This window comes from Asterias rubens, chromosome 9 (genome assembly GCF_902459465.1).
Source record: "Asterias rubens chromosome 9, eAstRub1.3, whole genome shotgun sequence".
NCBI classification, from domain to species: domain Eukaryota; kingdom Metazoa; phylum Echinodermata; class Asteroidea; order Forcipulatida; family Asteriidae; genus Asterias; species Asterias rubens.
In genome coordinates, this window is record NC_047070.1 from 18,702,390 (window position 1) to 18,716,467 (window position 14,078).

At 40.7% G+C, this 14,078-nt stretch overlaps 2 protein-coding genes across 2 annotated transcripts; both read left to right on the top strand.

Moving 5' to 3' along the window:
• The first annotated feature begins 1,719 nt into the window (after nucleotides 1-1,719).
• On the top strand, nucleotides 1,720-5,813 carry LOC117294952 (TWiK family of potassium channels protein 18-like). Its single transcript, XM_033777509.1, has 2 exons — nucleotides 1,720-2,408; nucleotides 3,204-5,813. Exons 1-2 carry the CDS (start codon nucleotides 1,940-1,942, stop codon nucleotides 3,785-3,787), a joined length of 1,053 nt encoding a protein of 350 aa, XP_033633400.1. The 5' UTR covers nucleotides 1,720-1,939; the 3' UTR covers nucleotides 3,788-5,813.
• A 1,416-nt stretch (nucleotides 5,814-7,229) lies between these two features.
• LOC117294255 (TWiK family of potassium channels protein 7-like) lies at nucleotides 7,230-10,518 on the top strand. Its single transcript, XM_033776612.1, has 2 exons — nucleotides 7,230-8,011; nucleotides 9,263-10,518. Exons 1-2 carry the CDS (start codon nucleotides 7,540-7,542, stop codon nucleotides 9,847-9,849), a joined length of 1,059 nt encoding a protein of 352 aa, XP_033632503.1. The 5' UTR covers nucleotides 7,230-7,539; the 3' UTR covers nucleotides 9,850-10,518.
• Nucleotides 10,519-14,078: the final 3,560 nt, after the last annotated feature.

Below are 14,078 nucleotides of genomic sequence, written 5' to 3' on the forward strand. Positions count from 1 at the left end.
TCGAAACCTCAAAAAGCCATGCTTCGACCCCACAGTATCAAGTACTGTACCGTGCGGTATAGTATGCAGTTCGTGAACTCAGAGCGGGCCGGTGCTTGCGTTAAGAGCCTTGAACAAGGCTGCTTATTGGGGGAGGGGTGTACTTCCTATTAGAAAATGACTACTTTAAAATCATGTTTTGTTTCAAATCTGATTGAAGAAAAAAATCACAATAAACGACAAATAGATTATTTAACGACTGTTTGGTATTCGTGATTGCAAACCTTTTCTTTGATTCACTCTAGTGTTTTTTTGTATACAAATAATTTACTTTTAGTGGAAGTAAACCACAATGTCAACTATATAAATTGGATTGGATTCAGATGTGTATCTTATTAAAAACGTGCACGTTCAAGGATCGAGACTTGAAACATGTAGCTAATAAAACAATGAATAATTCCTTGATACATGATGTAGCCCCTCAAACTGTGTATTCGCCCCACTGAAGCCACCCCCCACATACTGGAAAAAATGTCAATATCATTGTCTGCGAATTCAAGGAATGTTAAATAACCTTTTGTCGGGTATCACCCATAGAGTGTGCAGATGTTGCATGATACACAAAATAGATATGTATTAAATGTTAAGTATTCAGTCTTTTTATGTCAATAAATACTATAGTGAATTCCGGGTGAGTTTTATCAATGATTGTACGGAGAATAGACACAAAGGGAACAAAGGCATTGACTGGGAATTATGCAGAGAGACTATAATTAGCATACTCTCTTAAAGCCATTATACACTTTCGGTAAACAGTATTGTCCAAGTCCCACACTTCGTGTATCACAACTTATATATAAAACAACAAACCTGTGAAAATTTAGGCTCAATCGGTCATCGGAGTCGGGAGAAAATAACGGGAAAACCCACTCTTGTGTCCGCGCGTTTCGCCGTGTCATGACATGTGTTTAAAATAAATCCGTAATTCTCGCTAACGAGAATTTATATTGTTTTACCGTTTTCTCAAAAAGTGAAGCATTTCATGGACTAATATTTCAAGAGAAGTCTTTCACCATTACCTTCTGTAAACCCTGTAAATTATTTGTAAATCTGTGAACTTTTTTTGTTTCTGTACCGAAAGGGTCAAATGGCTTTAAAGACAGTGTGCACTATCGGTAACTGTCAAAGACCAGTCTTCTCTTTTGGTATATCTCAACATATGCATAAAATAACAAACCTGTGAAAATTTGAGCTTAATCCGTCGTCGAAGTTGCGAGTTAATGAAAGAAAACACACCCTTGTCACACGAAGTTTTGTGTACCTTTAGATGCTTGATTTCAGGACATCAAAGTCTAATTTTGACGTCTCGAAACCAAATTTTCGTTTTTCTGTTTGACTGACCGAGGAATGTTTTTAAAATTCGTTTCTGTGGTGTTTCGCCTCAGGGCCCTATTTCATAGAGCTGCTTAAGCAGAAATTATTGCTTAATAATTTAATTCTTATGGGAAACGAGCATTACACAAGTCACTAATGTTACATGGTATTTGGTTGCAGTTTTAATCTATTAATTTGCGTAAATTTAGCTCTATGAAATTGGGTCCCTATCCACGGGTCGTCTATTGTGTTACGTTGCGGGCGCTCTTTATGTGTTTAATCATCGAAGTGGAAACATATCCATATTTTCTCCCCATGTGAATGTATCACACCGCCGTTTTATAATAACAAAACTATGACGTGGGATTCTGCCAGCGAGACACGGCGGACAGTCACGGTCGCCATTATTCTGCTAAACTGGGGCGAGGTTCGTGCGTTATGTAAATAGCTAGTGTTGTAGTATATTGCTTGGATGTAGATCTATATAAAAAAAAATGGCTGAGTGCTGTTGCTCTGTTTACATCGCACTACAGTTTATGTAGAGAGCTTGGGTGGGAATATTATAAGGTGACATTACAGACAAGCAATGGCAGACCATGACGAAGGGGTGACTTCTGGTCTATCCTACTCCGTACTAGAGGAAGATGCAGAGACTAGCCAGCCCAGCTATCGCCCTTCAGCGTTCATCAACACCGGCCCTGCAGCTAACCGGACCACCCTCAAAGGGTGCCTCCGCGCCACGGTGCCCCACCTCCTTATCATCATCATCTACCTCGCATACATCTTCGGTGGTGGGGGTATGTTCTTAGCCATTCAACAGGCAGACGAGGGGGTAATCCGCGATGAGATCGTTCACCTGGTAGGCACGTTTGAAGGGATGAAACGGCATCTTGATGAGCAGTTGAATGGCACGGGAGTTAATTTGACGGATCTTTGGGATAAGTTCTCACACCTTGCTGAAGCTGGTGTTGCTGAGGATGCACTCTTTAAGGGAGGACCTGAACTGAATTATATGAGGAGCGTCTTGTACAGCTTAGCAACCATTTCTACCATTGGTAAGTTGATAGGCTCTTCTTGTATAGAGAACGATCCCTGTCTGTTTCCTTTTTACAAGACCAATGGCACCGAAGGGAACTCTATGTATGAGGAAATTGTAAATTTCGAGGGTTAAGGCCCGGCCCCGATAACGAGAATGAAATCGAGAACGATAAAAATGCACGCCCTCGATTGGTTGAATGAGCGTGTGCGTATTCTGCGTGGAACACATCAACCAATCGAGGGCGTGCATTTTTATCGTTCTCAGTTTCGGTCTCGTTATCGGGGCATGTGTGACCGGGCCTTTATGACCTTGGGGCACGGAGGCAACCGCCTTTCGTTGCCTTTGTGAAGTATCGGGCCTGTAGAACGTTATTAAATTGTTGTGTAAATTTACCTGTTACTAAATGGCCCTATAAAGACATATTTTTCCTGTGTTATTTGTTTAGCGTTGGTCATTTTTGTCTGTGAATACAGTAGTAAATACAGGTTAGAAATCACAGTGATAGTGTCCATGTTAGCTTCAACTTCAACGTCAAGTATTTGTCAGTCAGGTATCAAGTACTGCCGAGTACTAGGGTGGCAGAGTGGTACTTGTGTATACGAGCGCTTGGGCCATTAGGTTACGAGTACACGGTAACCGAGTACCCGGTAACCGAGTACCCGGTAACCGAGTACCCGGTACCATGTATTCTGATTTCTTATTTGTGTATAATAACACCCTTTTATTAAAACTAAAATTGAAATTAGGACAATTATAAAAACAAAATTGAATTCACCTCTCATAATTGTGTTTATTTATCTCTCGTTCTCAGGTACAAGTGAATACGTGGTATTCTTAAAGAAGGAGCAAGCGGCCCTCGCTCTGTACGCACTAGTGGGTATCCCCCTCACCATGTTTTTCCTGCTAGACATGGGGAACCTCCTGGCACGTCTTGTCGACACCTTGTACTCAAAGTGGTGTTGCAGGCGTGGGAAAAGTTCCCGACCGTCCAGCATCTATCGGGGTACCTCAGAGCCGGTGACTAGCGGCAACCAACCGGACCTAGACGGTGGACCACGGGGAGGTTCCTGGCAGGACACGGAGTGGGGTCGGCGTGACGTCCCGGTCCTTCTGGTCACAGTCATCTGGCTGGTGTACTTCTTCCTCGCAGGGCTATTCATCACTATCTCGGAGAGGTCTAACTACGGGAGGGGGCTGTTCTTCACCTTTGTGACGATGACGACCATTGGATTGGGAGAACTCTTTACCGTGAATCAGACTACGAAGACTTACTCCTTTGTGGCGTGTCTGATTGAAATGCTGATGAGTCTCTGTGTGATGTCAATGTGCCTAATTCTCCTCTTGCCGAAAATTGTCAGGTTTGGCTCCTGGATCAGCTCAAAGCTCAATCTCTAAACTGTTTAGATGAATTAAAATTAGGGGCAAATTTAGGGTGCGTTTTGGCGGCTGAAACCATGACCAATAACTGTTTCGGTCACTGATGAGTGTTATTGGTTAAGACCGCCAAAACGCACCCGGGACTGTTGAGGGACTTTGGAAGAACGCTAGGTGGCAGCAGACTTACCATGTAAATTTCCATTGTTTGCTTGGTTCTGAGCATGCGCACATTAATGTAAGTCTGCTGGCACCTAGTGTCCCAAAAGTCTGCCATTATCCTGCAGGGTATAGTAGTATGGTTTTACCTCATTTAATAGTAGTATGTATTGTATCGTAATGAGTCATTTGCTAGTTAGATTTGAAAAAATGACAGGTACTAGCAAGTTGCCGCTTAAATATAAATACCTCATACTGTAGAGACAGAAATGCTATGTTCAATTGGTTTAGGGAAAGCTTTGGTACAGCAACCTCCAGATGAGCAGACCCTGGTACCAATTTGTCATACACACTCAGTCAAAATTGTGTATGCGTTAAGCCTTGCCATGACTTCCGTGACATCTGTCGATACCGATGTAGTCTGAGCAGGCCCGAGTCTGTTGTTCAGCCTTTAAGCGGGAACTTGTGGCCAATCACGTCTTTGTACCAGACGTTATTCAAATTTTATTCACACTTCTAAATGTATTAATGTTATGTTCACATTGTTTAACAAGATACTCAAGGCACGGGAACAAAGAGAAGCAGTTTAAGACAGGTTTTGAAGTTGTTGAATTACGAGCACCTTAATAATGGTTTACAAAGTGTTGCACCGCATTCAGAATAGCAGTCACTCTAAGCAAACCCTTTTTCTCGGCGGGAAGTGTATAAATATGGGTTCTTTTACACATCACAAGATGCCTACGACTTAACGTCCAAAGGACGAAGCAATAATAGTTAAGTGTCTTTCTTATTAGGGAAACAAGTGTCACGATACTAAAGAACTCTAAGATGTAAACTGTTTTACCAAATGACAAATGTATATACGATTATAAAACTTTAAATATACTACCAAAAGAGGTCCGGACCCCAAAGGGACACTAACACAATGAAACATGTTCAAACTTCAACATTTTTCCCCTTCACTCGAAGTTATACAAAATTCGTTCCTTCGCTGAACTTAATATCATTTCGAGGGAGAGTAACCAGTATTATTACAAGTTTTATTCTACACGTTCATGAGTGTCCCTGTAGGGGTCCGTAAAGATGCCCCTTTTATCTCTTTTTTGTGGTGTTGTAGTTTTTATGTTGTGGTTACTATTGTGTACGCACTAACTGTGAATGCCACTGTTCAGCCGTATTCGTAACTAACTAAATTCAAATCGGACATCGCTTGTTCATCCATCTCCTTTTTACTGATCCAAGCATTTAATGAGAGGCTTTCGGACACAAGGTGGCGGCAAACAAACTTAAAATTTAATTTAATATACTGAACGGGGAGAAACGAGACATATCCGTGAGCGAAGTATATTATGAGAAAGATGTTTGACTATAGGGCCATCAAAGATTTGTCCTTTAAAAATTACGTAAGTGGGATAACCAAGCATTTTTATTAACTTTTAAAATGGCTGCCATTGATTGTCATTCTTACATTTTTTCCTTTTCTAAGGACTAAATGGTTTAAGCTTATAGACGGCGTATGCTATGAGAAAGATTCTTGACTATTCGTGTGTATATGGTCGTCACAGATTTGTCGTTTAAAAAATGTAAGTGGGATAATCGAGCAATGTTTTTATAATTTTTCAAAATGGCTGCAATTGATTGTCATTCTAACAATTTTGTTCTTCTTCTACGGACTTATCTCAATGGTTTAAGCTTAATATATTGCACCTGTTATACTCTAACTGTGTGCAAAGTTCCGTGCTTGTATCGTAAAAGGCACAAGTTCCTCACGTACTATATTTACGGTTTGGGTGAGGGTATTGGCCAGACTTCTCAATTAGTGTATCTCAACATATGCACAAAATAATAAACATGTGAAATTTTAGCTCAATTATTAGTCGTCGGAGTTGCGAGATAACTAAATTAAAGAAAAAAAACACATTTGTCACACGAAGTTGTATGCTTTCAGATGCTTGATTTCGAGACCTCAAGTTCTAAATCTGAGGTCTCGAAATCAAATCCGTGGAAAATTACTTCTTTCTCGAAAACTACGTCACTTCAGAGGGAGCCGTTTCTCACTCATTAACCTCTCCCCATTACTCTTTACCAAGTAAGGTTTTATGCTAATAATTATTTTGAGTAATTACCAATAGTGTCCACTGCCGCTAACAGTGTATACGAGATAAAACTTATTCAGCGTCAGTGTTGCAAACGTTGATTATGATTCTGTGGGTGGTGTGTGCTTTGTACGATGACCTCGCATTGTATTTGATAATGAATTTGATAACAGACATTATGAATAAATATTGTACCTTGACATTTATATCTGAGTGCTCTCTGAGCTTTTGTTATACTTCATTGACCTGCCGTCTCATAAAGACGACTTATGTTCATGTGAAAATAGAATTAGCAACAACTTACCAACCTAATGGACCGATGTTCATGTGATCTTTCACTGGGCGCGTTCGATTAGCTTCCCTGGGTCGACCCCGCAGTGCTCCTGTTAGTGAGCACCTGACAAGAGCTAAGCGAACGATAACACTCGCCCTCTCGTGGTGACGTCATGCACCTCGGGTCACCCCAAGTGACCCACTCCACAAGCAGGGCACTGGGGGCTGACCCGGGTGAGCCCTTGGAATGACGTCCTGGCAATTAGAACGCACCGGGGGGAGACCGGGGTCGACCCAGGGAAGGTAACCGAACACACCCTATGTTTTGATTGTCTTTGTATACGAGTTGGTACAACAGCGACATTGACTGTGCCACCAGTTCACGTAAAACTAAATAAATACATTTTATCTGATCTGGAACTGGGACATTTAACAAAATCCGTGTTTTTCCTGAAATAATTATTGTACAATTGGTACCCTTTGAAGACATACAAATCTTGTGTGGGAAACGGCACCAGTAGGCTATAGAACCGCTCTAAAATCTTAAAACAAGAGGGACACCATAAATGCACACATGACCGCGCAGGCTGGCACACCAAGGATTCGAATCTCTACAAAATTACAAACACATTTCCCTCAAGATTTTGGCTGTGTGAACTCAAGATAGACCTGTGTTGTACCATGGAGGAATGAATTTCCTTCCCTTCCTCAATGGTTACGATGGGTTGAGATTCTCAATGGAAAACATTTGTTCTTGTCGGGCCTGTCTCATAGTTTTTACGCCCTGTGGTTTTATTAATAATAAACTTTCTAAAAACCTACACAGTGAACGGTAAACCGTTCCCCATGACATAACAAGAGAAACCACTATCGACCCACTGTTGTATAAGACCGCAACCATTCACCGGCAAATCAGTTAGTGTGGTGACCTTCAATTCACGGTATTCAAAGGTGCGGTAAAGTTTGAATAGACTCCACTGTATGCTATACAAACTCAATGAGCTGGAATCAAGAAAGTACATAAGTACACACACCTTGCACGTATGGTCTTCATTCAGTGGTATGGTGGTATGCACAGGTGAATCTTAACTGTCTTTTTATTGGAAATAGTCGCCAGTTAACCGTCAGATAAAGGTGTTAACATCTATAACTAGTGTTTGGGGAAAGGTGCCCGGCATTGACTTGGTTTGATTGCTTAGTGTTTGGGTGTCGACTAAAGAGTGTTTCGCTGAGTCGTTTAACATCATGTCTGATGACGAAGGAGTGGGGTCTGGTCTGAGTTACTCCGTACTGGAGGACGATACAGAGACCCGTGCCCCCAGCTACAACCGTTCATCATTCATGAACTCCGGCCTAGCGTCTAACCGGTCCACCTCCCTCAGTGGGTGTCTCCGCGCCTCTGTGCCCCATCTCATTATCGTCTCCGTCTACCTCGTCTACCTTCTCGGTGGTGGGGGTGTCTTCCTGGCTATCTACCGGGCACAGGAGGCCCCGATCCAGGCGGCTCTTCAGACCGAGGAGGCGAAGTACGAGGAAGCGAAGGTTAAGATCACCGAGGCAATAGAGTCCTACGATGTTCATGGACTTTCGGAAAAGTTGGAGTTGTTCATGAAGTTGACCGAGGAGCAAAACTCTGATTACTTGAAAATCGAAGCAGGACCAGAGTTGACGTACATGAGGAGTGTTGTGTATTGCTTGACAACTATAACTACAATTGGTAGGTTGATTTCTCTGTATAAAGTAAACATCATATCAATGAACCGTCTATTAGATTCTTGATTATTTCGTCATCGACGACTGTCAAATTTACTCATCTTAAAGACAATGGACACTATTGTTTATTGTCAAAAACCAGTCTTTCCACTTGGTGTATCTCAACATATGCACAAAATAACAAACCTGTGACCAATTTGAGCTCAATTGGTCGTGAAAGTTGTGAGATAAAAGGGAAAGAAAATCACCCTTGTCGCACAAGTTGTGTGCTTTCAGATGCGTGAATTCGAGACCTCAAATTCTACATATTATGAGGTCTCAAAATCAAATTCATGGAAAATTACTTCTTTCTCGAAAACTACATAACTTTAGAGGGAGCCGTTTCTCACATTCTTTTACACTATCAACCTCTCCCTATTACTCGTTGCCTTTAAAACTATGTGCTGTATTTTATTACTATGAAACGGTACATTTTGGAATATTCAACTGCTTTTATTTTCAATGACTTTTTAGAAGGAAGTAATCATAATATGCAGATATTGGTAGATATTGGTAATAAATTGTATTTAAAATCACAGAGTCGGAAAAATAGTCATATCCTGTCGCCCTTTTTATTAACTCAAAATGATATATTCCTTTTAGTAAAAATGAGTGAAATTGGTGGTTGCAGGATACGGAAGTCTTTCCAGGGAGTTTTGAGATTGAACTCAATATTTAGGTTTGCTCTTCCCCGCGTTTTCACAGGAGGGGGACGAGCCGAGTCCTTAAAGTTGTCATAGGGACTCCTCAGTGTCGAGTCCGATGGGGGAGGGGTCATTAGTTGTTGCATAGAGTAAGGGGTCTGTCCTTACTCTATGGTTGTTGTAAGGCAAGTCAGTGTTTGAGTCTGAGGGGGTCCTTAGTTGCTTGGGTCGAGTCCAAGAGAGGAGTTGCTGTTAGGCGAGTCCACCCCTCACTCAATTATTAATGGTTCATTTAATCTGAACAAAAAAAAACAACAACAAGGTTCAAAACATTCAAATTTTAAAAGTTTTTACAGAGTTAAACATTATTTATTTGGCAATTCACATAAAAGGTGTAACCTATGCACAAACTAAAAAAAGTTTTTAAGGAAATAATAATTACACTCTCTGACTAAACATTGAGGACCCCCCCCCCCTCCCTTCCATTGGATGAAGATATTTTTGTAGAACTTGATGGGACTACAAATAGATAGACGTAATGAATGTTGTTTACAATTTCCTTTGGTTTCCAGGTTACGGTGACTACGTACCCATGACAACACTGGGTAAAGCACTTACCGTGTTCTACGCCCTTGTAGGGATCCCGCTCACTCTGCTATTCCTGATCGACATGGGGAGCCTTCTAGCGCGTCTACTCGACACTTTGGTTTCTAAGTGTCGCTGCAGACAAATAATGAATAGTTATCGACAGTCCAATATATATAAGAATACATCGGAGCCAGTCGGTGATGACCAGCAGCGAGACGGCGATGGTGAGACACGGGAGAACTACTGGCGGGACACGGCATGGGGTCGGCGCAACGTCCCGATCTACGTGATCGTGGTCGTTTGGCTGGTATTTTTCTTCATGGCGAGTGTTTTTATCGCCACGATTGAGAAATGGAGCTACGAAGAGGGGCTTTTCTTCACGATTACCACCGTGACTACCATTGGCTTCGGTGATATCGTACCCGTTCGGTTTCACACGGATGTCCCGTCTTTCTTTGCGTGCCTGGTTCACATCCTGGCCACTCTCTCGGTGATGTCAATGTGTTTCATCCTTACGCTGCCTAAAATTCTAAAGCTCATTGCGAAAATTGACGCAAAAGTTAATTTCTAAAAACCGAAAACAAGCCCACATGAACAAGATTTTGAACAAATATGTATTAAAAGTTTCGTTTCAACACAATTCAGCATGGTGGCTCAGTAAATATTTAGCTCGATCTTCTAGCACAAGCGAACAGAGAACAGTTGGGCGCCCTCTGTTGTCACGAGTCATTGCATCAAATCATTTAGACATTGTTACACAGCTATACCATTCAAATTTTAAATAAATACTAATATAATTTCAATTAATCAAATATTTCGCTTTTTATGTTTGCCTGATACCTTTTGCAATGTTTGTAAGAAATAAAGATGGTGGTCATGTTTTGGATTATCAACAATACACCTTATTGTTGTCTTTATTCGTAATGTGTGTCGGGAGGTCATTTATAGGTTATGGGGTCAGCGTTATTAGTTTGTATTAATTTGTGTTAATCAGCATTCCAAATTGAAATTTGAATTTTGTTCTCTGAGATTTTGATTTCTTCATCGACATTTTGGTTGGAAGAGTTCTGTAAATAAGTTATTCCTTGGACGGTGAGGGACTTTTTTCTTCAAGGAATTCGCTCGTGTTTGTATCAAATGTTTGTTGTGTGCTTATCTGGTGTGAACTGTAAGTTGTTGGTGTTAAGTGCTTGGAAATAAAATATAATAAAATAAAATAAAACAAAACAATTGTGATGAATAGCATTGTTTAATGATCACTCCTTAAAAGTAATCTTTGTGAGGTTTCATGAAGTATGGAAATAAATGTAGGTTTGAATTGAATTGAATTGAATTAAATTGAATTGAATGCATTGAAAGTCAACAATAATTGGTGTTCATGCACTGATGGTGCAAACCTTTAACCACTAACAAATCAGGATGTTTAAAAAAGTTTGGTCGCGAAGCTTATCATAACTTTATAGATTCTTGAGAAAGGGTAATGGTGTTGTTAAAAGCACGTGTAGCTTTTTTTTTAATTAAAATTTACTGCTGCAATTTCATCAAAGCAGCGCCCCCCCCCCCCCCCCCAATGTCGAAAAAGAAATACAAGGAAATTATAACAACATTTTGTTCAGAGACGTTTTTAAGTGTAGACAGGCAAGATAAGGAAAAGGTTTTTTTTTTTTTGGGGGGGGGGGGAGGGGGGTACCATTCTACATGTACAATTCAACCAATGTTAGATGTAATAGATGTTAAATTTGCATCGGGGATAAAGAATATTAATTATTGGTTTTACCCACACACCGATGTGTGTACTGTTAGCACTGTATACTCATATCAGTACTTCCCCGAGTCATGTGAAAACAAAATCACAGGCATGTTACTCGGGTGGGATTCGTTGCTGACAATTAAATGGTGTATTTTTTATTTATTTATTTATGTATGTATGTATGTATTTGTACATTTAGGGGTTGAATTGTCTCAAGGACTAGAAAATTATTATATATAATCACTCGCTAAAACTCGAGGCAGGTAGGCCTACTGGGCTTGTACTGATTATTTCCTTCTCCACATGTACACAAACAGCCCCGTTATTTGCATCTGTTGTATTCGTTTGTCGCCAATGCAAGGTTCACTTGGTAATACTATTGAATATAATTGTACATAAATATTGATTGGACACAGGTTAACATAAACACAATAGACATTTCGATTCAAGGGCATTGTCTGTGATGGCAGAACCACAGGTGGCGAGTTTTGAGTTCATACAATATTGGGCCAGATATAATATCTGCCAAAGAATACAATAAATGAGAATAAATTATTCAAATGAATTGTTAATCATTTTCTGTAAATTTGATGAAAACGTTTGCGGTGCCAAATTATCAAAAAATGCATCATTGTGATGGAGCATTCATTTGTTCTTTCCTTTGTACCTGCACTTACCAAACTCCCATATACGATGTACGGAACTTCTATGGTGGAGAACCCCAGTCTTCAGAAATTCCACAGGCCTAATCTTTATTGCAAGGGCAAGGGCACCAAGGCATTTTCTCCTCGGTAAAGGACACCCTATGAGGAAATTGCAAATTTCTACTCGAGCATTTTTCAGGGGCACTAAGGCAATGATCAGGGGGCATGGACGCAATCGCCTTCGTTGCCTCCGGTCTGATTTCATGTGGAGGTCTTTCATTACGCCTGGCTCTTGATGCTTCGTCTTTGGTCTCCGTATAAGTTATCTATTAAAATGAGCCCGAATAATTTGAACAGTTCCCCTTTATATACAAATTCGTCGGCCTTGTGTGTATACCAGTATATTCCATATTTCATATTAATAATAATAATTATCTGTGACTTCCTGTATAAAATAAATATTGGCATGTTAGATTAAAGCAGCCCCTTATATAAAAATTTTTGACAGTTTTATCATCAACAATCCGTACAACTGTCAAAATCGGCTTCATGCAGACGCGCTCAAAATGTTATTTCAAATATTGATAAATTCATACATGTAAGTAAACACACACACGTTGTGACATAGGGTCCCCATGGAAACCGTTTTCAAGTTGATCTCAAACCAGACTATTGCGGGTCAGAAACTGACCCGTTTTTTGGTCCCAATGAGCCCGACCCACTTTTTGGTCAGCCTGACTCATTTCCGGGTCTGGCTGACCCGGAATAGTGGTTACGGATGGGATTTAACACTCGGATTCCGCGTTAATTTGAGTGTTTTGGTAATTGTGACACTGAGGCTGCTGGGGCATACTGCTGGATGGAACAACATCCAATGGTCCCGGAGTCCTATTCAGATCTGACCCTTGAGCGTATTTGGACATACCCTGGCCAACAAATAATATACTTGTAGGTTTTTGTTTCTAGGTCTACGAAAGCAGTCTTACAAACAGTGGCTGTCACTGTAGCAATCCGATAGGGGTGAATTGTTTGCTCCTGAGCTTAATCTGCCACCGAAAGGGACATCCCAGAATGTTTAAGTGTTTATCTTTCATTCACTTCCTTGTTGCATGGGAAAAGTCTCACACAAAAAGATTTGTGTATAGACTTCACATCAAGGACCAAACTCTATGGCAAGATTAAGGAAGGGCGTTTATTAAAAAGCTGAATTTTAAATTTAATTCAATTCAAACTTCAGTCCGGGTCAAATTTAGAACCGGGCTCATCTTCCGGGTGTCCACGCCTGTTCATATTGACTAGGAAATTGTGACTCTGCGTCATTTTGACTTCGTTTATCATCCTCCATGGATTAACACAGATTCCGGGTCACAATGACTCAGATATGATTCATTCCCCCTCTCCTTTGACCCAGAATGCGGGTCAAATCTGACCCAATAGTTTTTGGTTTTAAGCGTCCGTGTCTAAAACTATTTCAAACAAAAAATGAAAGCCAGTTGTGAATTACTTACAGGATCAATTTTTATAGGAAAGGTGTACGATGGTTTCCACTCTTACAGTTTAAGGCAATGAAAACTGACTTGGTTAGCAAAACAGCCGCTTTCGATTGTTTAAAGCATTTTTGAGAGTCATGTATTTCACTTTGAAGAAAAGTGGTTATGGGAAAATATTGTTTTTATCCCCAAAATTTGAATTAAAGAAGCGTTACTGACAGTAACGTCTCTCATATACTGGTAATTTTTAATGATTTAAAATGGGGTTTGGGTATTGGGGGCAAACGCAGAGTTCGCTTCGCAGGTCACTGCTTTCGTGTTAAAGACCAGGTCATTCCTGACGTGTTATATTGGAGACTGCCGTGCCCTAATAGAGCACCTCGACCACTCAACTACGTCGATGTGATCGGTAGAGATACGGAGGCTGAAATCGTGGACCTTCCAAACATGATGAGGAAATAACACCTCTGGGGTGACGTTGTGCATGGAATCTCGGTTGCGACCGCTAAATTATGATGATGAGTATCTTCGGAGGCCAAACTCTAAAACTAGGTTCTTTTCCACTGTCTGAACACTCTTTCTATAATTTTGGAAGAATTCGGGGGCGGGGGGGTACTAATGAGGGGGTTTCCGAATGACAACATGCACGTAACCTCTTCCCGAAATAAATTGTTCCTCAGAAAACGAGGAGGGTGTGAGTTCCGGGTTTGGGTGTTTGTACCGTAGGCCAATATACAATAACCGATGAGCCTCTTTCAAAAATACAATGATAAGTTTGTCCTTGTTGCATACGTCATAGAGAACTACTTATTATTTAACAAAGGATTGCAAGCTGGGAAATCAGCGATGACCAAGCAGGATGGTTGTTATGAAGTTGAAATCAAAACTTCACGTCACACACATGGTTGAACACATC